The sequence below is a fragment of the Rhinolophus ferrumequinum genome, chromosome 12, assembly GCF_004115265.2.
Source record: "Rhinolophus ferrumequinum isolate MPI-CBG mRhiFer1 chromosome 12, mRhiFer1_v1.p, whole genome shotgun sequence".
In the NCBI taxonomy this organism is placed as follows: Eukaryota; Metazoa; Chordata; class Mammalia; order Chiroptera; family Rhinolophidae; genus Rhinolophus; species Rhinolophus ferrumequinum.
The window spans coordinates 77,479,410-77,502,529 of record NC_046295.1 but is presented as its reverse complement, the minus strand read 5'-3'; the positions used below and the strand labels follow the sequence as shown (position 1 = coordinate 77,502,529).

The 23,120-nt window shown below is 51.7% G+C and overlaps 2 protein-coding genes and 1 long non-coding RNA gene across 14 annotated transcripts in view; 2 read left to right on the top strand and 1 right to left on the bottom strand.

Moving 5' to 3' along the window:
- ZER1 (zyg-11 related cell cycle regulator) overlaps positions 1 to 18,038 on the top strand; it is a 27,093-nt gene extending 9,055 nt beyond the window's left edge. For 6 of the 11 annotated variants that reach the window (XM_033122340.1, XM_033122343.1, XM_033122342.1 and 3 more), the window contains 15 exons: positions 1,664 to 1,915; positions 3,255 to 3,405; positions 3,630 to 4,066; positions 4,368 to 4,544; positions 5,361 to 5,475; positions 5,638 to 5,784; positions 6,114 to 6,287; positions 9,112 to 9,327; positions 10,071 to 10,112; positions 10,281 to 10,400; positions 11,179 to 11,294; positions 11,639 to 11,827; positions 12,809 to 12,906; positions 14,573 to 14,675; positions 14,927 to 16,343. In XM_033122340.1, the coding sequence (XP_032978231.1) occupies positions 1,758 to 1,915; positions 3,255 to 3,405; positions 3,630 to 4,066; positions 4,368 to 4,544; positions 5,361 to 5,475; positions 5,638 to 5,784; positions 6,114 to 6,287; positions 9,112 to 9,327; positions 10,071 to 10,112; positions 10,281 to 10,400; positions 11,179 to 11,294; positions 11,639 to 11,827; positions 12,809 to 12,906; positions 14,573 to 14,675; positions 14,927 to 15,158 (2,475 nt within the window). In that variant the 5' untranslated portion in view covers positions 1,664 to 1,757 and the 3' untranslated portion in view covers positions 15,159 to 16,343. Of the gene's footprint in view, positions 1 to 1,663; positions 1,916 to 3,254; positions 3,406 to 3,629; positions 4,067 to 4,367; positions 4,545 to 5,360; positions 5,476 to 5,637; positions 5,785 to 6,113; positions 6,288 to 9,111; positions 9,328 to 10,070; positions 10,113 to 10,280; positions 10,401 to 11,178; positions 11,295 to 11,638; positions 11,828 to 12,808; positions 12,907 to 14,572; positions 14,676 to 14,926; positions 16,346 to 16,377 lie in introns of those variants that run through there. The other 5 variants (XM_033122349.1, XM_033122347.1, XM_033122346.1 and 2 more) reach the window with 5 other exon arrangements.
- LOC117031725 (uncharacterized) overlaps positions 12,288 to 23,120 on the bottom strand; it is an 11,059-nt gene continuing 226 nt past the window's right edge. Inside the window, exons 2-3 of the long non-coding RNA XR_004424603.1 lie at positions 12,950 to 13,184; positions 12,288 to 12,326 (exon numbers count right to left, since the gene is read on the bottom strand). This is a non-coding gene — a long non-coding RNA (uncharacterized LOC117031725). The remainder of the gene's footprint in view (positions 12,327 to 12,949; positions 13,185 to 23,120) is intronic.
- The window catches only part of ZDHHC12 (zinc finger DHHC-type palmitoyltransferase 12), a 3,474-nt gene continuing 3,074 nt past the window's right edge, over positions 22,721 to 23,120 (top strand). Inside the window, exon 1 of one of the 2 annotated variants that reach the window (XM_033122351.1) lies at positions 22,721 to 22,904. In XM_033122351.1, coding sequence (XP_032978242.1) covers positions 22,805 to 22,904 — 100 coding nt within the window. In that variant the 5' untranslated portion in view covers positions 22,721 to 22,804. The remainder of the gene's footprint in view (positions 22,905 to 23,120) is intronic. The other variant, XM_033122350.1, reaches the window with a different exon arrangement.

The window sequence follows — 23,120 nt, the reverse complement described above, 5'->3', positions numbered from 1 at the left end:
TGGGTGGGAAATGATTATTTCAGTGTGGTTTTACTGATACCAATGAAGCCAAACCCTCTTCCATGTTTCCTGTCCATGAAATGTCCGCTCAAGTCTTTTGCCCATTTTTAAATTGGCTATTATATCCTTTTTTAAGAAATTGATTTGTAGAAGTTGTTTATATATTCTGAATATGAGTCCTTTGTTGGGTATATTATTGGAAATATCTTCTACTCTGTGGCTTGCTCTTTTTCTTTCCTAATGCTATTTTTTGATGAACAGAGTCTTAAATTTTGAAGCAGTCCAATTTATCAATTTCTCTTTATGATTCGTATTTTTTTATCACCTATTTAGGAAATCATTGCCTACTCTAAAGCCGTAAAGATATTATTCTATGTTTTCTTCTAGAAACTTGATTATTTTACCTTTAGGTCTAAGGTCCATCTCAAATTAATTTTTGTGTGTGGATGAACAGAAGTCTCTCTGCTTCAGCGCAGACCAGCTTACCATTTTTCCTCCTATGACTCTTATTTAAGAAATCTTTACCTATCTCAGGGTCATAAAAATAGTAGGAGACTTCACTTGTTTAATAGCAGTTCTATTGAGCTATAATTCCTATATCATACAGTTCGCCTATTTAAAGTAGATAATTCAGTGGTTTTCGGTCTATTCACAGAGTTGGACAGCCATCACCACAGTCAATTTTAGAACATTTTCATCACCCCCAAAAAGAAACCCCAAACCCACTAACAGTCACTTAACCTCCCAGGCCTAGGTTTCCCTATTCTGGCTAGACACTTCATATCAATGGAATCATACAGTATGTGGCCTTTTGTGACTGGTTTCTTTCACTTAGCGTAATGTTTTCAAGGTCCAGTGTTGCAGCAGGTATCTGTACTTCATTCCTTTTATGGCTGAATAATATTCCATTGTATGGATAGGCCATTTTTGTTTATCCATTCATTGGTTGATGGATACCTGTGTTGTTTCCACTTTTTGGCTATTATGAATAATGCCACTATGAACATTCATGTACAGCTTTTTGTGTGGTGTATATTTTCATTTCTCTTAGAAGGAACCTTCATTCTTCATCATATATCATGAGATTCAGGAGTAACGTGTCTATAAAGCCCAGGCACATACTAAGTGTTCAAACAGTGACAGTTATACACAGGTTAGGTTACACTGTAAGACACACCCCCGTATAGCTATTAATGAAGACCCCTATTATCCCCACCCAAGCATTGGGTCCCCAACACACACAATCTGCCCACAGACATTGTGAAGGCCTAGAAATGCTTGGACAAGGCCCCCTGCTCTTTGCAGGTCAAGTCACGCATAGATGGTGGCTCAGGAGAGAGTGGCAGGGAGGCAGTCAGGAGTGCTGGGCTGTTGCCCTGCTAAGCTGCTAATTTGTTTTTTAATTAAAATTTATTGGGGTGACAATTGTTAGTAAAATTACATAGATTTCAGGTGTACAATTCTATACTACATCATCTGTAGTACATTGTGTGTTCACCACCCAGAGTCAGTTCTCTTTCCATCACCATATATTTGATCTCTAAGCTACTAATCTGAGTGTGACATGTGGGACCTCAATTTCCCTACTCAGAGAGTAGACATAGGGCAGCTGGTGCTTCCGGCCCTTGTATGTGGCTCACTTAGTTTCTTTCCCATTCTCTAGGCTGTGGCTCTGCCAATGATCCTGTGAGTGCTGAGGCCTCACCGTCACCCCTGGAGGCCCCCGTCCGGGAGTGGCCCACCTGCCTGCCCCCAGCATGGCGTCTGACACTCCTGAGTCCCTGATGGCCCTCTGCACCGACTTCTGCCTGCGCAACCTGGATGGCACCTTGGGCTACCTGCTGGATAAGGAGACACTGCGGCTACATCCAGACATCTTCCTGCCCAGCGAGATCTGTGACCGGCTTGTCAATGAGTGAGCAGGCCTGGAGCGGGGGCAGGGGTGCAAGTCTTAGGACGAGCATGTGTTGAGAGACTGTGGCCATTGTGTGTGCACCATGTAGGGTGTGGCTATGGATATGGATGTGTGAGGATGTGTGTGCCTGCACATGCGTGTCCGTGGGTGCAAGAGAATACTGGTGTATCCATAACTGTCAAGTTATATGTGTACATGTTGGTATGTGTATGGAGGGGTGTGCATGTGAAAGAATAGGTACGTGCACACACATGGGCTTCTGCAGCACAGGGAATGTTTGTGTGAAACTGCAGGTATGCATTACACTATGAGCAGGTATAGAAACCTGCTCGTAAATGAAGGACTTATGTGCTGTCCTACATGTGTGCACACCTGTACCTGTGAACACATGTCTATGTGTGAACATGGTCATATACAGATTTATACACCAATGCCCAAATACTGGATTCATGACTAGGATTCGAGTCATTCAGAAAATTTTTATGTGGCCCCTCCAAGGGACTCCCCACTAGTATGGGGCTCCTAGAAGCATGATGTGTGTTCACTGACCGCTGGAAATTCATTCGAGGTGCGCAGAAAGGAAACTGTTAGACCAGACAGTTACATGTAAAAGTGGGAACCTGTGTGTGACCTGACGATGGGGCCCAACTTATGATAATGTTCTGATCATTTAATGTGGGTCAGGCAGCACTGGCCTGGATGCTTTGCAGACCAGAGTTATGTCCGTTTTACAGATGAAGAAACTGAGGTCTGGGGAAATTCAGTGACTAGTGTGAAGTTGCCCAGGTAGTGAACAGCCATGCTAGATTTAGATTCCAGAGTGTTTGACTCCAAAGCCTTCCCCACCAGACCAGGATTCTTGTATGAGCTGCTGTCTCAGCAGGGCTTTAATGAGTGCTTGCCTGCAATCAGCTGGGGACTCCAAACCCCTTGGCTTAACTTTCCTGTTGGAAAGGACCCTGGGAGGGGCTAGCCAAGGAAGCAGAGCTGGCTTAAAGAAGATGAGTGTGGACATGTATGTTTGTTTTAGAGGCGTCTGTGGTTTGGGGGCGGGGGAGGAAGAGCTTGGGATTTGCTATTTGATAAGAGGCCCCTTTATCACCAGGTGTACCTTTGGACTCCTGGTTGCAGGGGTTCCTGGCGCCACCCTCAGTCTCACCTGTAGGGTAGTCAGTATCTAACCAGACACTATTAGGAAGAGGAGGAGGAGAACAGGGAGATAGGTTGATGCTGGAGTGATCAGAGAAGGCTTCAGAGAGGGGAGCGCTTGTGCTGGGCCTTGAAGGGAGTACGAGGGTCGCGGTGCCCATCCCCTGAGCCAGGCTTTCTTCCCTCCCAGGTACGTGGAGCTTGTCAATGCCGCCTGCAACTTTGAGCCACACGACAGCTTCTTCAGCCTCTTCTCAGACCCCCGCAGCACCCGCCTTACCCGTATCCACCTCCGCGAGGACCTGGTGCAGGACCAGGACCTGGAAGCCATTCGCAAGCAGGTGAGCCCTACCTCACCGGGCACCTGGGATGGTCGTGGGAGGCCGGCCCCGAGATGCTCAAAGAGTGAGTCAGGGGCAGGGGCCGCTCGCCTCCAGGGCAAGAACCCCAGGGCCCCGCTGGTGTTCTTCCCCCAGTGCTGACCCCTTCCCAAGCCCACCTGTAGCCAGGGCCCGGCCTAGGGCAGGGTCCGCGCAGGGGTGATGACAGCTGTGCCTGCTACCAGGACCTGGTGGAGCTGTACCTGACCAACTGCGAGAAGCTGTCCGCCAAGAGCCTGCAGACGCTGAGGAGCTTCAGCCACACGCTGGTGTCCTTGAGCCTCTTCGGCTGTGCAAACATTTTCTACGAAGAGGAAAACCCCGGGGGCTGTGAAGACGAGTGCCTCGTCAACCCCACCTGCCAGGTGCTGGTCAAGGACTTCACCTTCGAGGGCTTCAGCCGCCTGCGCTTCCTCAACTTGGGCCGAATGATCGATGGCGTCCCCGTGGAGTCCCTGCTGCGGCCGCTCCACTCGCTGGCCACCTTGGACCTCTCAGGCATTCAGACAAGCGATGCAGCCTTCCTCACCCAGTGGAAGGACAGCCTCGTGTCCCTTGTGCTCTACAACATGGACCTGTCAGATGACCACATCCGGGTCATCGTCCAGCTGCATAAGCTGCGGTGAGCGGCCAGCCCAGAGCTTGCTGGGGCTGGGTGGGGAGGTGGGTGTCGTCAGTCCAGAAGGTTCCTGACCCTTTACCAGGGAGAAGGTGGGCATGGAAGAGACAGTCCCATTCCTTAAACTCAGCTGGTTCAGGGCTGTTGAGGGCCCCTGGGTCCCAGCAGGATTTTTCCCAGAATGCCCTGCAGCAGTTGTATTAGGGATGGGTCTCCCCTGCCATGGACTGAAGGAGCAGGGGTCTGTGAGGTAGCCCCAGCCTATGTGTGGCCCCTGACCTGTGCCCCCCACCCTGATCTCCAGACACCTGGACATTTCCCGAGACCGCCTCTCCAGCTACTATAAGTTCAAGCTGACTCGCAAGGTGCTGAGCCTCTTTGTGCAGAAGCTGGGGAACCTCATGTCCCTGGACATCTCTGGCCACATGATCTTGGAGAACTGCAGCATCTCCAAGATGGACGAGGAAGCAGGGCAGACCAGGTGGGGACCTGCCCACCAGGGTCGCCGGTGGGGTGTCTTTCAACAAGCCTCCCTCTGCCAAGTGCTGTTCTGGGTGCAGGAGATAAAGAAACGAACCAGGCCCTGCCCTCTCCAGGCTGTATGAGCTAGTGAGGACAGACAAGTCATTAGGGGAGGCACAGGGTTGCCATGACGATCAGGAAGGCGGGAGGAGGAGGAACGGCCCCCAAGCTGTCCTAAAAGTACAGTCTGAGGTTGCCCAAGGAAGGGTATTCTAGAGGGAACATCCCGTGCAAAGGCTAGAAAGTGTAAGCACCAGGAATGCCTGGGCAATTCTGACGTTCAGACTGGCCAGAGACAGTGTGGTGGTGTTAAGATGAGGCTGGTAGTATCTGCCACTCGTTAGGTGTTGGGATAGATAGTGTTGGTTGGTTGTGAGATCTGCTTCAAACCCATCCAGCTGTAATTGGCCATAAGCCCTGTCCCCAACTATACTTTAGCAGGGTTTGGTGGATGGGCCTGTCCCTTCCTGATCATTGGTGGAACCTAAAGGTGACACGTCCTCACTAGAATGGCAGATAGCATTTTCCAAAGATGGCTATAACCATATTGTCCGCCCCACACGTTCTTCTACAATGTGGCCTTGCCAGCCTTCCACCAATAGGTGGGGTCTATGTCCCCTGCCCTTGCAAAGAAAAAAAAAAAAAGATGAGCTGGAGGGCTTAGGAAAGGGCCCCTAGTAAATGCCTAACCACCCCCAGGGAGAGGCCCGCCTTTGTGCTGAACCCAGGGCAGCCCCAGACCCCGGCCCCTGACCCCAGCACCCTCTTCCCCCAGCATCGAGCCTTCCAAGAGCAGCATCACGCCTTTCCGGGCTCTGAAGAGGCCACTGCAGTTCCTTGGGCTCTTCGAGACCTCCCTGTGCCGCCTCACTCACATTCCAGCCTACAAAGTGAGAGGGAGTGGAGGAGGGAAGCCGCAGGGAGCCGTGGAAGAAGGGATGGGGTGGGCTCGGGGCCCCAGGTGTCTGCCCTGGGGCCAGAGACGGAGCTGAGGGCTGAGGATTCCACCACTGGGCTTCTCCCGGGTTGTTCTGAGCATGCCTCCTCCCCAGGTAAGTGGTGACAAAAACGAGGAGCAGGTGCTGAACGCCATCGAGGCCTACACGGAGCACAGGCCCGAGATCACCTCACGGGCCATCAACCTGCTTTTTGACATCGCACGCATCGAGCGTTGCAACCAGCTTCTGCGGGCCTTAAAGGTCAGCCCCAACGCCGGGGGTAGAGGGGGGCCCTCAGGCTCCTGTCCATCCCCACCTGGGAGGGGCTAGACTTGGCTGTCTCTCCTCTAGACCCCCTCCTCATCCCCAGGATACCGGCAGTCCTACCTCCCAAACCCCAACCCGACCCTATAGCACCCCACTTGCCCCAGCACCATGTCTGCCCTAGTTTCTGCTCCCCAACCCCCATGTCTGCCCCCTCCAGGCTCAGAGGGCCTGTCCCAGCCCCCTCGCAGAGCCCTGGGCCTGTCCCTCCCTGCACAACTTCCATAGTACTTGCCCACCTGGACCCGCACCCTGTCTTCATATAGCTGGTCATCACGGCCCTCAAGTGCCACAAGTATGACAAGAACATTCAAGTGACAGGCAGTGCGGCCCTCTTCTACCTGACCAACTCCGAGTACCGCTCAGAGCAGAGCGTCAAGCTGCGCCGGCAGGTCATCCAGGTGGTGCTGAATGGCATGGAATCCTACCAGGAGGTGACGGTGAGCCCCCTACCTGCCACAGCCCTGCATGCTCTGGCCCAGACCCTCTTGTCCTGCTCTCGCTGTGGCCCAGCCTCGCCAGCTGGCTCACAGGGCCTCAGGGTGCCATGCTTGCTCCCACCCTCTCTTGCCTGGCTCTGCACTGCCCCTCCCCATCCCCTTTTCCCATGGCATCACTCGCAGGCTCGAGGACCTGGCATTCAGGGCCCCCTTCCCCGGCCCCACCACCCTCTACCCAGGGACCCTGTTCTCCTGCCCCTGGGCCTCTGCTTACGCTGACTCCTCAGCCCTTCTACCCAGTAACACTGCCGGGGCTATTTTTTTTCAATAGCTGTGCTTTTCTTATAAAAGTAATGAAAATGTTTACTATAGAAAAATTATAATGAGCAGATATAAAGAAAAACCCCAGCCATAGTCCCAGCACCCAGAGATAGCACCTGTTAACACTGAATGTCTGTCATTCCAGATTTTAGGCCGTGCGTATTTATTTAGTAAATGGGGCTCCCTCTGCGCGTAACGCTCGCGTTACGTGGACTTTTATTTCAACGGTGTCTTGTGAAATGTGAACCCTCCCCAGCAACAAACGTTTTACAACAAAAGTTTTAAAATAATTTTTCTCTTCTGATTAAAAGAGAAAAATTAAGACACCAAATGCTTAGAAAACAAATTCAACTAATACAAAAATGTATTAACTAGAAGTAACAGTTGTTCACAACCCCAGCTCTCCTCCCCCAGACAGCTGGTTTTAATGGTTCAGTTTCATAGTTGTTGGTGTCAGCAGTGTTCAGTGTCCTCACCCAGGGAGAGGCCTCTCGGGTGCTGACTCTGTTTTGGAGCTCAGACGCAGTGGCCAAGCCCCAACCCCTTCCTGGGGCTCCCCCAAGTGTATGGGCTGCAATTATGGAATCCGCCCCCTGGTTGAACATTTTGGTTGCTTTTGTACGTTTTGGCTATTTCAAATAAGGCTTTGCTGACTACACTTAATTGATTATCCTTATAACTACGTCTAAAAGTCGAAATGCTGGGGCAGTGGGTATGTGTATTTTTAAAACATTTGGTATGTAGCCTCAAATTGTCCTCCAAAAAGGCTATGGTGGGGCTATAGCCTCTGCAGGGACGAAAAGACCCACTTTCCCACTTTCTTCCAACTGCAGACTTCAGAGCAACTGTATAGACTTCAGAGCAACTGTTTTTTCCACATTGAGATTGATTTTATAATCAGGTTAAAAGGGGCATCTTTTTTTAAAATGAAAAAATGCTAGTTGAAGACTCTCAAACAAATTAACAAACTCTATCAAAGACATGAAAAGTAAAATAACAAGATGTCATGTTTCATCTCAAGAGATTGATGGTACCCAACGTTGACAGGTTGCAGGAAGAGCACTCTCGCACTTTCCACTGGTGAGGTACAAATCGAACAACTTTTCTGGAGGGCAGCTGGCAGAACCTGCCAGACCTATAAATACATTTATCTTTTGGCCTAGGTATTCCACAGCTAGAATGTCCTTAGAGGGAAAAGCTATGCATACACCCATTAAATAGAAGTCAGAGAAAACCCAAATGTTTTAGTAATAGCGGCCTGGAAGAGTAACGTATGATCCACCCACATATTGGGACATTACTGTATATCTGTATATCCTGACCTAAAAGGATGTCCACTGCATATTGATAAGAGAAGTTTTGGACCAATTTGTATAATACCTTTTTTTGCCTCTCCTATCCCCCAAATATATATTTGTATTTGCATAGTAGAAAAATCTAGAAGGATGTGCACCAAACTTCTAACAGTGATTACTTCTGGGGATTGAGGTAGGAGACTTGAACTTTCTGCTCAGATAGTATTATTTGAACTTTTTACAGTAAGTATTGCTTTTATAATTTAAAATAAATTTTTTCTCAAATTAAAAAATATATGTATTTTTTAAGGAGAAAGACAGAGTTAACCAAGGGTGATATCCTCTAATTTATATAACGAATAAAGTATGGTGAATTTCCAATATCTAATGAGAAATGATGGAAGGAAATTAAATGACAAGGAAAATGTGCTGAGAACACTATAAAAAAAGAAAAAAGCCTGCAGACAATGCAGAGAGAGATTGAGGATGTGGAGCAAGTAGAGCTTTCCTGCACTGCTTGTGGGAGTGTAAACTGGTGCAGCCACATTGGAAAACAGCCTGGTGTGACCTGGTATAGTTAAAGACATGCACCCATTCTGACCCAGAAGCTTCACCCCACGCGTGTGTACCCTAGAGAAACCCATGAGAGTGGAGATCAGAACGCATGTAGACATTGTTAAAAGCAGTCAAACACTGAAGTCCAGCCAAATGTATACCAGCAGTGGAATGGATGAATGAACTGGAATACTATACTGCAATGAAAAGGAATACATTTCTGCTGCTTACAACATGTGGGTGATCTTGCAAACCTATGATTGAACAAAAAGAAGAAAGGTACTAGAGAATCGTTTGAATTAAAAAGCAGGGATAGTGGGTATCTCTAGTGGAAAGAGGGGCTTATTATCAGGAAGGGATTTTTGGGGACCTCTGGGTACTGGCCATGTTCTGTTTCTTGACCCAGGTGGTGGCTATATGGTGGTAGAAAAGCTTGTTTGCTGTATAATTATTTGTAAAACTATGCATTTGTATTTTATACACTCTTCTGTATGAATAGTTCACGTTTTTCTTAAAAAGCCTTACAGCCTCCTCTTCCAGGAAGCCTTCCTGGATCACCACAACTCCGGATGATCTCTCACCTCTAGCGAGCCCCTCGAGTCCAGCTCGAGTCTGCCCCTGACTGTGCTCCACTTGTCTCCGTCCCGGCCCAGGTCCAGCGGAACTGCTGCCTGACCCTCTGCAATTTCAGCATCCCCGAGGAGCTGGAATTCCAGTACCGCAGGGTCAACGAGCTCCTGCTCAGCATCCTTAACCCCACACGGCAGGACGAGTCGATCCAGCGCATTGCCGTACACCTATGCAACGCCCTGGTCTGCCAGGTGGACAATGACCACAAGGAGGCCGTGGGCAAGATGGGCTTCGTTGTGGTGCGTGCAGGCGGACTGGCCCTCCCTGCCTTCCTCCTTTCCTCTGCCATAGCCCCACTGCCACATGAAGGAGTCAGGCTAGACCAAAGGATGGATTTCCTAGCAGTGAATGTTGCTTACGACCCCCATACGTGTCCTCCACCTAGAACATTCTGTCATCCTCTCCCAGCCCCTCCATTCACCCGTTAGGTCCCACTGTATAAGTCACTCCTGCTTCCTCAGACCAGGTGCCCTGATTTTCCTTCCCAACTGGGATTAAATAAGGGAAGAACTGTCTATGCAATGTCGGCCTCCCACTGGGCTGTGGGCTCCGTGGGGAAGGACGCCATGCTTGTTCCCTCCATCATTATGTCCCGGGAAGCTTCTAGCATAGTGTCTAGTACGCAGTGGGGAGATAATAAATATTTGCTGAAGGAAGGAAGGAAAGAATGAGGAAGGAATGGCCAGTCTCCTCATTTTCTCTCTGGGGAGGCTGAGTTCCACAGAGGGAGAGGGCGGTGCCCAGAGCCACACAGGGAGTCAGAGTGGAGCCAGCACTAGCACCCAGGCCTCCTGATGCCAAGTACCAAGTCTGCGGATTGCACTTTTTCTAGCAGCCTCCCACATAGATGGGCAGCTTTGATCTTGTTAGGATATATTAGCCAGGAATAGAATCGCTGATGCTCCTCTCTCCATCTTGGTTCTTGGGGGGCATGAGAGCTCTTGAGGCCTGGCCCCCTGCAAGTTCTGCTCTCTGCCCACAGACCATGCTGAAGCTGATTCAGAAGAAGCTGCTGGACAAGATAGTAAGTTGAGTCTTCATGGAGCCATTCTGCCATCTGCAGCCCACGCAGGGACTGGTTTTCCCCTGGCGGGCGGGGGGTCAGCATTTTGCCAGGGGACCCCCTCACTGGGTGCCAAGAGCCCTCAGGTCCTGTCCAGGTGAGCCGGTGCTGAGCCTTCCCCGCCTTCAGTGTGACCAGGTGATGGAGTTCTCCTGGAGCGCCCTGTGGAACATCACGGACGAGACGCCCGACAACTGTGAGATGTTCCTCAACTTCAACGGCATGAAGCTCTTCCTGGACTGCCTGAAGGTAGTGGCTCTCGGCGGCAGCCTCCTAGAGCACCCACACGGCTACTCGTCTGTCCCCAGGCTCCCCACCAACCAAATCCACCAGCAACCCTTCTCATGGTTCCCACGGAAGGGCAGCCCAGGATTTGCTGCAATCAGAAGCTCCAAGGAGCATTTGAGATCTTCCTTCCCAGCATAGCTCATCAGATTGGCTCAAATAAACTCTTATGAAAATTCAAAAAAAAAAATAAAATAGAAAGAAAAAAGCAGCAGCAGCTCCAGAGACCTTCCCTGACCCAGATGGCCTGTCCGGGCCCTCTCTGAGAGCCCTCCCTCCAAGGGGAAACCCAGCTCCACCCTTCTCAGCAGTGCCTTCTCAGACTGCCCAAGCCTGGCAGGGGTCCATTGGGATGTCAGCTGGACCGAATTCTGTCCGGTAGGATGGGCTGTTCCTCCTAAAACTTATCCCTTGTTTTCTTGCTCCAGTTTCTTGGAGGGTTCCATTAAACTAATATTTTGAGCTTTGGTAAACAGAACCATATTTGTCCCATTCACAGTTTTATGGGTCCCATCTCCATTCAGCCCCTGATTTTGTGGCAAGGAGCCCCCACCATTTTAATCCTTATAGTGTATACCCAACACTGTCCTAGGTGTTGCACTAGAAAGTAGGAGAACAGCATATTACACCCCCTCTTTGTCTAGTCAGAATGGCCAGGCAGACGCTCATAAAGTTTCTAGGTTAATACCAGACACTAATTAAGTGCTAATTGATGTGGCCCCAATGGCTCTCGTTTGGCCAGGAATTCCCAGAGAAGCAGGAACTGCATCGGAATATGCTGGGACTGTTGGGGAACGTAGCAGAGGTGAAGGAGCTGCGGCCCCAGTTAATGACTTCCCAATTCATCAGTGTCTTCAGGTTGGTCCTTCTCTCCTTTCCCTTTTTGCCTTGGCTGCCAGGATGCTCAGAGCTCCAGTTTATGCTCAGTCACAGCAACTGCTCTTAGCCTAGATTTCTGTTATAAATGTCGCCTTCCCTCTATAATGTGGTTTCTTATTGAACCCTCCATAAATGGTCCTCATGTAGCTATATCTCATCTTAGTTACTTCAGGTGCCTTTTAGAAGTCATCTGGGTATGGATAATAAGTGATAAAGAAATCAGTAGTACCTCTGGCATCTGCTTTGTCAGTTAGGGTCCAGCAGCTGGTGTCTGAAGAGGGACTTAGAGGGAACTGGACTCCATTTTTCTCTCTTCTTGGCAGCAACCTGCTAGAGAGCAAAGCCGATGGGATTGAGGTTTCCTACAATGCCTGCGGCGTCCTCTCCCACATCATGTTTGATGGGCCTGAGGCCTGGGGCATCTGTGAGCCCCAGCGGGAAGAGGTGGAGGAACGCATGTGGGCAGCCATCCAGAGCTGGGACATCAACTCACGGAGAAATATCAACTACAGGTGTGCAGTGGGGAGGGTGGGGCGATGCTAGGACAGGGCGCTCGTTGCCAGCACGGTCTGGTCAGAGCTTCTTGCCTCTCTTCTAGCCCTCTGTCAGCTCTGTCTTACTGAGCAGAGAGGCGCACATCTCAGCTGTACTGCTTGGTGCATGTGTCATGCACATCAACACCGTGTGTACCCAAAGCCTGCTATTTACACACATCTGGTACACGTTTATTTGTGGGGGTGGGAAGGAGAAAATACAGACACGCAGGAGGAAACAAAACAAGCCATTCATAACCTCGTTCCCTGAAAGAAATCCCTCTAACGTGCCGGTGTGTCCCCTCCCAGCAGTTGTACACAGATTTTCATGCTTTCAGTCCAGCTGGTATCAGGTCATACCGCCTTATGACTGCATTGCCAGCCACAGATCTGGGTCTCTCTCATCGTGTTATGACTGGGTCACTTTCGATGTGTGGATGGCCCATCTTGCACCAATATTGACTTTGGAGTTGAAAACCTGTGTTGGGAAGAATGGGCTCATGCCTGCGGCCTTGCTGATGCTCCAGTTATATTGTTCCCTAGCAGAGATGAAATGACATCACTGGTCTGGGGATTTGCACATACATTTTTCAGGCTTTTGGATATGACTACAGATGGTCCATAGAAGGCCAAGTGCAATCACACTTTCTTCTGCATCCCGGGGTACTTCGCCCCCGTCCGCAGGCTGGGTCTCTTCCTTGCCGAGGTCCCCAGATGCTGCACCACCTAATCTGTGTCCCTCCTGTCTCCCTTACACGTCCATGCTCTTGACGTCTCTCACAAGGGAGCTCCCTTTGTGGAGCCTGAAGTGGGCTGAAGGGCCAGATGCCCCGTATCTCCTGCATCCTACTGGCCGGCTCATGGTTTGTCCATAGGACCCTCCAAAGAGGAGAAAGCCCAAGCAAGATGCACTTCCCCCTCCCCCGGCACCAGAAGTGACTCTGGTTTCTCTTCCTACAGGTCGTTTGAGCCAATTCTTCGCCTCCTTCCCCAGGGTATCTCCCCCGTCAGCCAGCATTGGGCCACCTGGGCCCTGTACAACCTCGTGTCTGTCTACCGTGAGTATTCACTTGCCCTTCGTTCAGACTCAGGGACACTCACCCAGCTGGAAGCAGACATGCCCTCAGGAAGCTTATAGAGCAGGTGGGGAGCAGCAAGAGGGCTGGCCTCAGAGCACAGCCCTCTACCCTCCAGCATTTGTGGGGCACACAGCAGAAGGGCTGGCCTCTGCCCCAGAGCAGGCCTGGCCGCAAGATGGCCCGTCCAGAGTTCCCAGACAGCTTTCTTCATGCCTCCTGCTTCCATTTGAGTGAATAGTCAAAAATCTCCATGCTTTCTGTAAGACAGAGTAAGACCCACCCAAATGAAGAACTAACCTCAGAGGAAATAGACATCCAAGAGAACAGGAGATAACTTGAAAACAAATCTTATCTCCTCAAAGAGAGTCCTTCCCTCCCCTCCCATAGAAGAGCCTGAACTGTCCTCTGTTCAGTGGCTTTGGGGGAGAAGAGAAAGAGGGTGTGGTGCTAAGAGACTTTATGACAGGCCAAGTGTGACCCCCAGTTCTCTCCCTTACTAGTTCTGTGACCTCGTACAGGTTCTTTAACCTCTCTGGGCCTCAGTTTTCTCCTCTGTAAAAATTACACCTACCCCATGGGATTGATGTGAAAAGAGAACCAACAAAGTGCCATGCCCAGTGCCTACACAGTGCTCAGTCCTGTTAGCTGGCAGAGTGGGTAAGAGTGCAGGCTCTGCGAGCAAACTGCCTGGGTTTGAAACCTGGTCCTACCACTGGCTGTGTTACTTTGAGCAGATTTCTCAACCTCTCTGTGCCTCCATTTCCTCATCTTTAAGATGGGATAATAGTAGCACTTACCTCATAGGATTGCTGTGAAATAAGACATGTAAAGTGCTTAGAACATACCATATACCAACACGTGCACATACTGACTGGTCAGTAAGCATTAGCCTTTTTTATTATTATTTGAGGTTAGTCTTACTAAAACGTAGCACCTTACCTCAAAGAGGCAGGCAGTGTAACACAGAGGCAAGAGCCCTGAGCTGGGACTCCCTTGGACAAACCTCTGGAGTGATTTTGGATGAATTACTTCATCCCTCTGACGCTCAGTACTCTCATCTGTAAAATGGAGATAATACAAGTAGCTCCTACTACATAGAGCTACTGGAGGTCCATGGAAATACCCGTGTTCTCCATGGAATGTAAGCCCTGGCTACCAAGCCCTAGAATGCTCTTTGTTGGAGTGAACCATGAAACCACCCAATCAGAAGGCATGGTGGTTCCAACCCTGCTGGTCACCAAAATCACCTGGTGGTATTTTGTTAAAAACACAAATAAATACAGGTTCCTAGATCTGTTGAATTAGAATACCCAACGGCAAGGCTTAGGAATCTGTTTTTACAGGGAAAAAAAAATCTTCTCAGAGAATAGAAGCCACTGATTGGGGTGATATTTTCCACAGGCTGAGCTCTGGGGGAAAAATGCTACTGTATACCAGATCGGGAAGAGCCTTTCCCGAATATTCAGCCCTTGCTTCCCAGGTGGACTCGGGGCTGGGCAAACATGGCTCATCCCGGTGGCAGCAGTGCCCTCGCCCAGGCCTGCACCTTCCTCCCACCCCTCTGGGAGGGCAGTCCTCGCAGCAAGGGGGGTGTCTGGGCCCAGGCTGAGAGAACACCACCCTGATCCCTCCTACTGCCCTACAGCGGACAAGTACTGCCCCCTGCTGATCAAAGAAGGTGGGATGCCCCTTCTGAGGGACATGATCAAGATGGCCACCGCGCGGCAGGAGACCAAGGAGATGGCCCGGTAAGGGACAGGCAGTGTATCTGCCAGGGCCTTGATTTGGGGGAGTGGGTGACACGGCGGGGCCCCCTGGTGGTCAGGAATGGCTGAAATCCCCAGGGCAATTTGGAGTTGAGCGTGGAAATATACTGATGTCCCGCTGGGGCCGCCCTGAGTCTCATTTCAGCCACAGTGTGGCCAGAAACTAGATGATCAAGCTCTAAATGGAGCCTCATTGCTCTCGTTTGTAAGCTTCGTTTTCTTTTATTCCCAAGAAATTCCATCCTCTCATCACTGGGTGTCAGCAAGTCAGCTCAGAATTTTTCATTCCTTCTGGCCAAAGACATTCCAACTAAAGAGAGGACACAGTGTGGTAAAATACAGTCTAGCGATCAGGCGGGGCAGAGGGCAAATGAGTGTCTGAACGCGAAGGTCCCGTTCAGAGCTGTCAGGCGTTTCATCGCTGTGTGGTTTCCACTACAGACTCTAAAATATCACCGGTTCTGACCTCACATTGATCTGTACACAAGAGACTCAGGAATGCTGCACGTCACACCCAGCAGTAATGACCTTGCTTTCTCCACGACCCCAGTTCTAAACATGACGCAGAATAAAGAGTATCATGGAGGAGGGGCCTGGAGTTCAGAGGCTCCCAAGACATGACTGGCCCGTTTCTGCAGTTATTTTTGGCCAAAGGCACTGCTTAAACGTGAATTGACAGATTTGTCTGAGTTTTAGAACGGTAAAATAAGTGGTTCTCACACCTCATCTCCCTAAAGTATCATCTGGAAAGACTGTTAAAAATGCACAGGCCCCACCCTAGATGTTCTGTCCCAGTGGGTCTGGGAGGTGGGCCTAGGGACATTCATTGTCTGCAGGGACCCCAGGAGATGTGAGAAGCACTGGGTAAGACTGACCCGTAACCCACCCCAGACACTGTAAACATCTCTGTGAGACCTGACACGTGTGTCTGAGCAGGCCTGTGTGATGGCAGGTGTGAGTGACACTGACAGGGCGCTCAAGAGAAGTCCCTCCAGCTCGTCTCCACTCCTGTCCCACTCCACGTGGCCCTTACTTCCTAAGACGTATTGGGGCACCCCTTTAGCTCATAAAGGCTGCAGTGGACAACCCCACCCAGCCACCTCGACCAGCCCAGAGGCTCAGTGTTGAACAGGAAGGCCAGGGTGACACCTGACAGCAGTGGGCAGCAGTTCCCCAGGGCCAGACTGGAGTAGGCGAGAGACTGGAGGTGAGAGTGGTGGGTCCCAAACGCTGGGCTGGGGCCTGGCTGCCGCAGTAGTACACGGCCCTGCAAGCAGAGCCGCCCTAGCTCCACCACCCAGCCCTCAGGGCGAGTCTGCTGTGCAGTCACTTTGGGGCCCAGTAGTAGACTTTGGAGAGGAAAAAGCCGGAGTGTGCAGGGCAAAGGTGAAGAAGAAGACGTTGCTGAAGAAAGGATCAGAGGGTATTGAGGTCAGACCTACGCTGATTCAGGGGAGCCCGGGGGCGGGGGAAGCGTGGGAGGAAGATAGGGTGCCGATGGAGGCCATGGCCATGGGCCCCGTTTCCTGGGTTCTCCGCACATGCCAGCCATTTTGTGCACACATCAGGCAGCATCCGGGAGGTGATACTTACCAAAACATTCAGCGGCCTGATCAGCCGGGATGGACTTGGCCTCCCCTGGCCCAAGCCCGCCTGCCAATCCTCTGTCTCCCGTTGCCTCCAGAAAGGTGATTGAGCACTGCAGTAACTTTAAAGAGGAGAATATGGACACATCCAGATAGAGGCCTCCACCCGCATGGCCACCACTGCTCTGGACCACGGGGCCGGCAGGAAGCACTCGAGCAGCCAGATGGCAGATCCCACCCGGGAGCCTCCCACTGGATGGAGGGACACAGGGGACTTTTGCACAACCGACGCTTTTCCTTAACATTAGTGAGATATATATATTATATATATATATTATTTTTTTTTTTTTGGTTAGGAAGTGTGAAGTTTTGTGTGTATGATTTCTGTACAAAAACAAAAGAAACACTCCCTGCGTCCTCGCAGCTTCATTGGCCATGCTCAAGCTCCAACTCCAAGCCTTCATCGCTGCCACACTCACTCCCACCCCCGCCAGACTAAATGCCTCTAACATCGTGAGTGACCGGTCCTCTCCCAGTAACCTCAGACCCTGGCCTCGCTTCCCATTAGGAGAGGCAGCAGGCTTTTAACAACCCACTTCAGCTCCCTAACCAGCCCCGCCAAAGCCCGAGACCCTCATCTGGGGTCCTGAGGGCGGCTGATGGGGTTTAGGGATCAAAACTAACCCCAGTGGGTCTCCCAGATGCCTTGGTGCTCCCGGCTTGGGCCATCTGGGGCAAGGAAGGGAGCCGTGCCCAGGCCTCGGCCCGGCAGCCGCAGCCCCCGGGGACCCTCAAGGAGCGGGGCTCACCGTGGCCCTACCGCTCTCTGGCCAGGCCTGCCTGAGGCCGCGCTGCTATGGAGGCTGCCTCCTAATCTCCCACCAGGTCCCAGGCTGTGGAAGGCCCCAGCCCAGGGCCGCTCAGAACTCGGGCAGATTTCACTGCCCCTTCTGCCAAACCTACCCAGAACTGGCCCCCAGCTCCAGAAGCCAGCACCGTCTGGGGCCAGGGACTTACTCCCTTATTCCCCAGCCCTTCATCTGCCCGCAGACCCAAGGTGCCCAGGCACCCCACCAGCAGAACTGAGCCTGCCTCGTTCACCCCTGCCTGCCCCGCTGCCCAGAGGCCCCACACCTCTCTCACAGGCAGGAGCGCCCCACGCCAGCCTTTCCCACAGCAAGCAGCAGGCAGATGCCTCCAGACCAGTTGGCACAGCCTGCAGTGGAGACCCCCACACACACACCCCACGCCCCGGCACTACCTTGGAAATCTCGGCTGTGTTTCAGAGAAGCGTGAACTTCGAATGTATGTCAGAATCTCTGTCCTCCCTCATCGGAACTCCGAATTGCTTCTCGTGGACAGACGGGGGTGAGGAGACCCCTACAGAACCGGGGCCTGGGTGCGGGGTTGACTCCACAGGCAGCCCCTGGGGCACGCTTTTCTTCCCTCCTCCTGCCCTGGGCCTGTTTTTGGGTTCTCCTAGCATTTCTGCCTCCAGGCAGAACAGGCTAGAGGAGCAGCCCAAGGAAGAGGCACCTGGCCTTTTTCTCCTGGAGTCTTTCTTTCCCAGCCCCGGGCAGGGGCAGCTGCCCTGCTTTCCCCCAGCTTGACAGATGGGCCACAGCTGCCCCTCCCTTCCATGCTCATGTGGCCTGAGCCAGACCCCAGGCAGAGCTCACAACTCATTGCTTTACCACCTGGGGCCTGGATGAATGTCTGTACTTTGGGATGTCAAAGAAATACATTTTTGTGCAAAGTGGAGAAGAGCAGAGTGTCATTTTTTGCGGAAGGGATGGGGTCAGCAGAGGGCTTGAGCCAGCTCAGGCAGTGGGCCTTGAGTATGGCTGGGAGGGTGCACATAGTGGCTTTGTGTGCCCAGCCCAGAGGACTAATAAACTGCAGCCTGGGGCCAGATGGCAGATGGCACTGGAGTCCCTCTTTCCTCATGTTCTCTGCACCCCTGTGTCCAGACACGGAGGGTACAGCTGGCCACAGACCAACACAGCCCCTGCCCAGCATGGCTCGGGCTGATGGTAGAGAGATATGTTAGGTATGAGATTACCACGTGGTGTGCAACAAGCAGGAAGAAGGGAGCCCCGAGGGCACCTCCTGTGGGCTGGTGGGGGTGTGCAGGGAGTTAGTGGGGCCACACCGCTTCAGTGAGTGGGAAGAGCCCATGTGGACGTCAGAGATACCATGGTGTGCCCAGTGTAGTCAGGGAGGCTTCTCGCAAGAGACCTGTGAGCTGAATGCAGCAGAAGGACAAGGCTACCAGACCTAGCCATGGGGGGCCCACAGGAGGAGCATCCCAGATAGAGGGCCCTGCTGGAAGAAGGGCCTTACAGAGAGAACCATGGAGCACCCTGTGTGGCTGCAGCAGGGAAGGAAAGAGGGCATGAGCGGAAGTCACTGGGGACAAATCATGAGATGACTGGACTCTGGCTTTGCCCAGGGTGGACCTGGTTTACACCTGTTATCTCTGTGTGACTATCAGCAGTGCCGTCAGTGCCCCTGAGGAACTCCTGAGGTTGCACCCACAGGGGAAGGGTTATTCCCCAAAGAACAGTCTGGGTGCTGGTACCAGATCAAGGAGGACCATTCCCACACGTTCCAGGTGGGAACATGCTCAGTGCCTAGAGAAGAAGATTCTCTCCTTGACTAAATTTTAGGCAGGTTCCCTGAGCCCTCTTCTCAACTAGGCCTCCACCTTGACCTATTAAAACTACTACAGGCGCTTAGCGCAAGCGATTTCATCCACCTCCTTCCCCCTCACATTAAGACTTAAACACTAACATACTTTCTAAGAGCTCAAGATTGCACCCCTAGGATGACACCCGCCCCCTTACAGTGCCTGCCTGAGAAAGCTCAAGGGTGCCAACAGAATCGACTGTTCGCTTTGTCATCACCTGACATCACCCCACACACCACCCTGTCTTAGAGCATTTACTAAAAAGGCCTTATAATTGTGACTCCTTTCTCTGTCCCTTTGAAATGTTATCTGTATCTTCTGCAATTCAGGAGTGTCTTTCTCAAGGACCTGAAAGCCATTCCTTTGAAATGTAATCCTCAGGAAGGATGGGGCCTCGCCTCAGTCTCCCAGTCTCTGTGGGAACATGGAAGCCTAACGTCAGTTACCCAGTTACCGGCATTGCCAGCTAGCAGACACAGCTGGCCTAATCAGCAGTTACACTGATCAACCCTGGGTCATTTTTCACTTCCCTGAGTCTGTTCAAGCCCCCACCGTTCCTTCTCTATAAAATGCCCAGTCACCAATCGCTTCTCAGCCTTTTGCCTAAAATCAAGTGTGGTGTCTGTTCTTATCAGTTTAAAATGCCCAGTCCTCTGTACAAATTGAAGTGACATTCAGTTCATGCTGGACCCTCAATCCTACTGCAACAGCATATTACTGATTAAAATCTGTCCTTACCACTTTAAGTAATGTCCGACTTTTGTTTCTTTGACACCAGCACAGTAACTGACTCACGGAAGTTTCAGGATTACTTAAGTGGTAATGTGCTAGAGCTGGCATGCCCCATTGCAGTGATCAAGACTGAGTTCCAAGTGTGACACACTCAATTCAAACACCTATCTAGGTTAGTCAAAAGTGGAAGGGGGTGGGCGGTCCGATGGCTCAGTTGCTTAGAGCACGAGCTCTGAACAACAGGATCGCCGGTTCGATTCCCACATGAGCCAGTGGGCTCTCAACCACAAGGTTGCCGGTTCAACTCCTCGAATCCCCCAAGGGATGGTGGGCTCCGCCCCCTGCAACTAAGATTGAACACGGCACCTTGAGCTGAGCTGCCTCCCAGATGGCTCAGTGGTTGGAGTGCGGGCTCTCAACCACAAGGTTGCAGGTTCAACGCCCGCAAGGGGTGGTGGGTGGGCTGCGTCCCCTGCAACTAGCAACGGCAACTGGACCTGGAGCTGAGCACAACAACTTGAAGCTGAACGGCACCCTCCATAACTCAGATTGAAAGGACAACAACTTGACTTGGAAAAAAGTCCTGGTAGTACACACTGTTCCCCAATAAAGTCCTGTTCTTCCCCGATAAAATCTTAAAAAAAAAAAAAAAAAAAAGTGGAAGGGAATTCATTGACTTAATGCAACTGGGGAACCTAGAGCTAATATCAGCTTCAGGTATAGCTGGATGTAGGGGCCCAGCCAATGTTAAGACTGTTTCTCTCACCTCATTTCAGGGCTGCTTATCTCTATCTCTTTACAAGTTGGCCTCATTCTCTCGTGCCAGTCTCTCTCCACATAGTGTAATGACAGATGCCAGTTACCCTTATATCCTATTCTTTATGCTTGAGATCCAAACAAAAGCACCTTTCTCTCTCAGCCTCTGTTAAGTACTCTATGGAGCGATTCTGATTGCCCCTGCTGAGTCACACGCCCACTACCTAGGACCAATCACTGGAGACAATGAAGATAGGGCACCATTTTGGACTTCTAGAATCACGTGCCCACATGTGACTGTTGTGAGTGCCTATAAGGGCAGTCACTACATTTCAGTCTCTTGCTGAAAGCCAAGGGGACATTAACCCGTCGGCAGGGCCCCACGTCCCTGCTTGGTACTCGTGACTCGAGTGGGGAACAAAGTCCCGGCACACAGGTTCAGATAGAGTGAGTAACACAGCTTTATTTGGGAGCCAATGTCCCTACAGAGACCAATGCTCTGGAAAGCACAGGTTACACAGAATAGGATAGATTTAATAACGAACCAAGTCCCAGAGTCAGTCAGGATGGAGAAGGTTTCTGGTCTGGGAGAGGCAACTGGGCCCACGACGGGTCTAAGGCGAGCTGATCTTGCAAGGAAGAACTTCGGAGGGCCCCTTGCAGAGGGTCTTAGCCGGAGCGCCCCGTCGGAACACTCACAGCACTGCTCTGGAGTTCTGCTTTTATCCTCTTTTCCTTGGACTTGTTTACTTCTCGGGTGATAACCAGAAGTTGTTTTGGTGGTGTTTGTGGGGACAGAGCCAGGAGAGCAGTTTCCAGGCTCTCAGCCTCACGTGGAAAGATGCTGGCTCGGGTAATAGATGGCCGTCAGCTGTGACTAGTTGGCCGTCAGCTGTTACCGGTCAGCCATTAGCCACTGATATAACGGCCGTGGCTGAGCTAGCAAGCGCAATTGCAGTTAGCAAGTGGGGTCTATTGGCAGAGAAGCGGACAGCAGGTTGCGGATCGTGTGGCTCCTGCTTCCTGTGTCTCCAACCCATCCACCAGCGAGAATATAGTGGTGTGACTCCCCTATCAATGGCTCCGTGGGTGTTCCTTTTTGGCCTCATCATGTCCTGCGTTCTTGTGCGGGGAGCGGGAGCTGAGACCTCGCATGACAGTTTATCACTCAATTTTGTTATGCTCAGTTTCACACAAAAACATGTTTTTCACTTCACTCTTATCAGTCTCACACATGTGTGGTCATAGTCCTGTTCCTACTAGTAAACAACTTGTTTTGCAAACCTCAATCCAACATATATATTTTATATGCTCTATAGAGACTCCCACCACCGTATGGAGCGAGGGACACATTTCCTTCAGAACCACATGGGATGGGGAAGAATCAGTTCCCCAACAGAAAAAGGAATGTTAAGCTGACAAAAAAAAAAAAGCTATGTCAGAAGATACTAGAGGAGCTGAGAGAGGGCCAACGTAATGGAGAAAGAAGGTGGATGTTGGTATCAGTGTGAGGTGCAGGTGGAAAGGCAGGGCTGAGTGAGGAAGGCCCTGGGGACCCGAGTAAAGCATGTGAGCAGTGAAGGATGAAACATCGGTGGGACAAGTCAGTCTGGTAGGGTGTAGGTATTGGCTTAGACAGTCCTATGTCCATTATTTAATCCTCCAGCCACCTTAAGAGGGGAACTATTATCATTTCTATCACATAGACAGAAGATAGCGGTCAGAGTGGTTCAGTAACTTGCTCAAGCTCACACAGGCAGGAAGGGGCAGTGCTGTAATGTCTGACCCGGAGCCAGTTGGGCCCCTCACAGCCAGAATCTGCACCCCGGACCTCCACTTTGCTCTCATTCCCGTTTGCAGCATCTGAACACGAATAGCAAGGAGGTAAGCGTATCTGTCACCACGGAGCAACCTCGGGCGAAGCCACAGACATCACATTTTTGAACCAGGCACAATTCTGCAACTTGGAGTCACAACAAACACCTGGATCTTTGAAACGCTTAGGGATGCATGCGCAGGACTGTGGGGCTGGAGAGAGGGGTGGGTGCCCAGCGGAACCGTGGAAACTGGCGCTTGCTACTTGGCTTTCGAAAGTTACCTGGCTAGTGGGCACTGCGAGTGGCAAGTTACTGGCTGCGCGCGCGCCGGCCCCGCCTTCAGTTTCTTCAGGCACCTGTTGGCTCGAGGGCCTACTCGGCCGCAGCTGCCATCCAATAGGCAGCCTCTCTGGCCCAATCCTGCCCCGCCCACCACCTGGATCTGCCAATCCCTGGGTGGATGCTGCCCCTCTCCCTCCGAGGGCCCGCCCTTCTGGGCGCTTCTTCCGGGTGGGGCCCCGGGCTGAGGCTATGGCGCCCTGGGCGCTCCTCACCCCTGGGGTCCTGGTGCGGACCGGGCACACCGTGCTGACCTGGGGAATCACGCTGGTTCTCTTCCTGCACGATACCGGTGAGCCGGACCCCGCGCGACCCCGGATCCACCCGATTCTGCATGGTTCCCCAGACATTTGGGTCTCACTGGGTCCCCCGCCGAAGCCCCAGAGACCCTGGGATTCACTCCATCTCCGCTAGCTCCTGAGGCCCCTTCCCCATCTGTCATTCCAAGAGGCACCTGATTTCCGCCTAGTACCCCGTCGGTCCCTAATTAATCCCAGCATCTTCCTGA